Source organism: Micromesistius poutassou, assembly GCF_964030765.1.
Source record: "Micromesistius poutassou genome assembly, chromosome: 16".
Lineage (NCBI taxonomy): Eukaryota > Metazoa > Chordata > Actinopteri > Gadiformes > Gadidae > Micromesistius > Micromesistius poutassou.
Genome location: NC_140286.1, coordinates 9656030 through 9657689, shown reverse-complemented (window position 1 = coordinate 9657689; position 1660 = coordinate 9656030). Strand labels below are relative to the sequence as shown.

The window sequence follows — 1660 nt, the reverse complement described above, 5'->3', positions numbered from 1 at the left end:
ACCGTTCATATTTAATGAGAAAGCGGGGGCTGGAGGAAAGGATTTCTGATTCCCTATGAAGGCTGAGAACAAATCAATAAGCAATAGAAGTAAGATTTACCACTATCCCACTGACAGGGGGAGACCCGGGCTGAGACTGGTTTCCGGATGTTGTGCCTTCGATGTGTTTGTTTTTATCGTGTTATCTCGATTTATCCGTCCTGTTCCTGCCTCTGTGTCTGTGGTGGTTGCTGTTTCAGCGGCGCTGTCACCGTCTCAGCTGTGTTGTTCTGCTCTCTCGCTGTGAAGCCCAACGAGGTTGTGCATGTCCGTGCATGTTTGGGGAAGGTGAAAATGTGAGTCCCCGTTGTGTCGGTTTACGCGTTGGAATCACACAGACACACACACACACACACGCGCGCGCGCGCGCGCACGCACCGAACACATGAATGCGGGTACACACAAAATGGTGACCCGTGTCTCCATTCACGGATGCACTCACACAAACACGCACGCATGCCAGCAGACATAATCACACACACACCCCGATACACACACACACACGCACACACACACGCACACACACACACACACACACACACACACACACACACACACACACACACACACACACACACACCGGCACACACACACACACACCTCCCAACATACAGACAGATAGAAACAAACACACACGCATACCAGCAGACATAATCATACACACACACACACCCCGATACACACACACACACACCGGCACACACAAACATCTCCCAACAGACAGACACCAACAAACACACACACACACAGACACACACACACACACACACACACACGCAGTCCCCCTCCCCTGGCGTTACCTAGCGGCTGGCCTCCGATGACGCGGGTGTTCTCGCCGACCACGGCGCCGCGCGCGTTCCTCTCGCTGGCATACTGGACGAAGGCGAAGCCCTTGTGGACGGAGCAGCCCACAATCTTGCCGTACTTGGAGAACAGGGCCTCGATGTCAGCCTTGGTGACCACCGCCGTGTTGAGGTTGCCGATGAAGACGCGAGAGTTGAGGGAGCGCGGGTCATTCTTGTTGGTCACGTTGCTGGTCTGGGTCTTCCCAGTCATCCTACCCCTACAGCCGCTGAAACACACACGGCAGGGTTAGCAGGGCCCCCCCGGGGGGGGGGGGGTTAGGTGGGGGGCTAGGTGGTAACATAGGTAGTTATGGAAGCTAGGTTTGTTTGGGAAGATGTTAGCAAGGTGATGTTGGTAGCACAGAGCTGTGCATATTGCAGTGGTTTCTTTGCATGATAGAAGGTCTGATGACAGGCTTTAAAACTTTAAATGTCCTCAGTCCGACATTTCAAGCTTTTAAGCTTGGATAGAGTTGGCTAGAGGAGGATGAAAGTTTGAATACTCACTAATTGCTGATAGCTATTATTGAGCGCACATACACAATTTGATTATTATTGATTGATTATTAGATAATTTGACCAGGATGCATCTATCTTGTCTATCTTTTATTTGACATGAAAATTACATTCAGGTTTTGCATGTGCTTTTGCCAAATGTATATGCATCCAGAATGATTATAGCCACAACATTATAGTACACTTAGTTAACATAAACACCACAAGTAATCATGAACACCATTAGTAAATGATTACTAGATCATTAGTTATTATTATCA

At 49.2% G+C, this 1660-nt stretch overlaps 1 protein-coding gene across 1 annotated transcript in view; it reads right to left on the bottom strand.

Moving 5' to 3' along the window:
- Positions 1-1095, bottom strand: part of LOC311361316 (RNA-binding Raly-like protein) — a gene marked incomplete at both ends in the record, with an annotated part of 21244 nt that extends 20149 nt beyond the window's left edge. Inside the window, one exon of the mRNA XM_084481486.1 lies at positions 840-1095. Within this exon, the coding sequence (XP_084337612.1) occupies positions 840-1095 (256 nt within the window). The remainder of the gene's footprint in view (positions 1-839) is intronic.
- Positions 1096-1660: the final 565 nt, after the last annotated feature.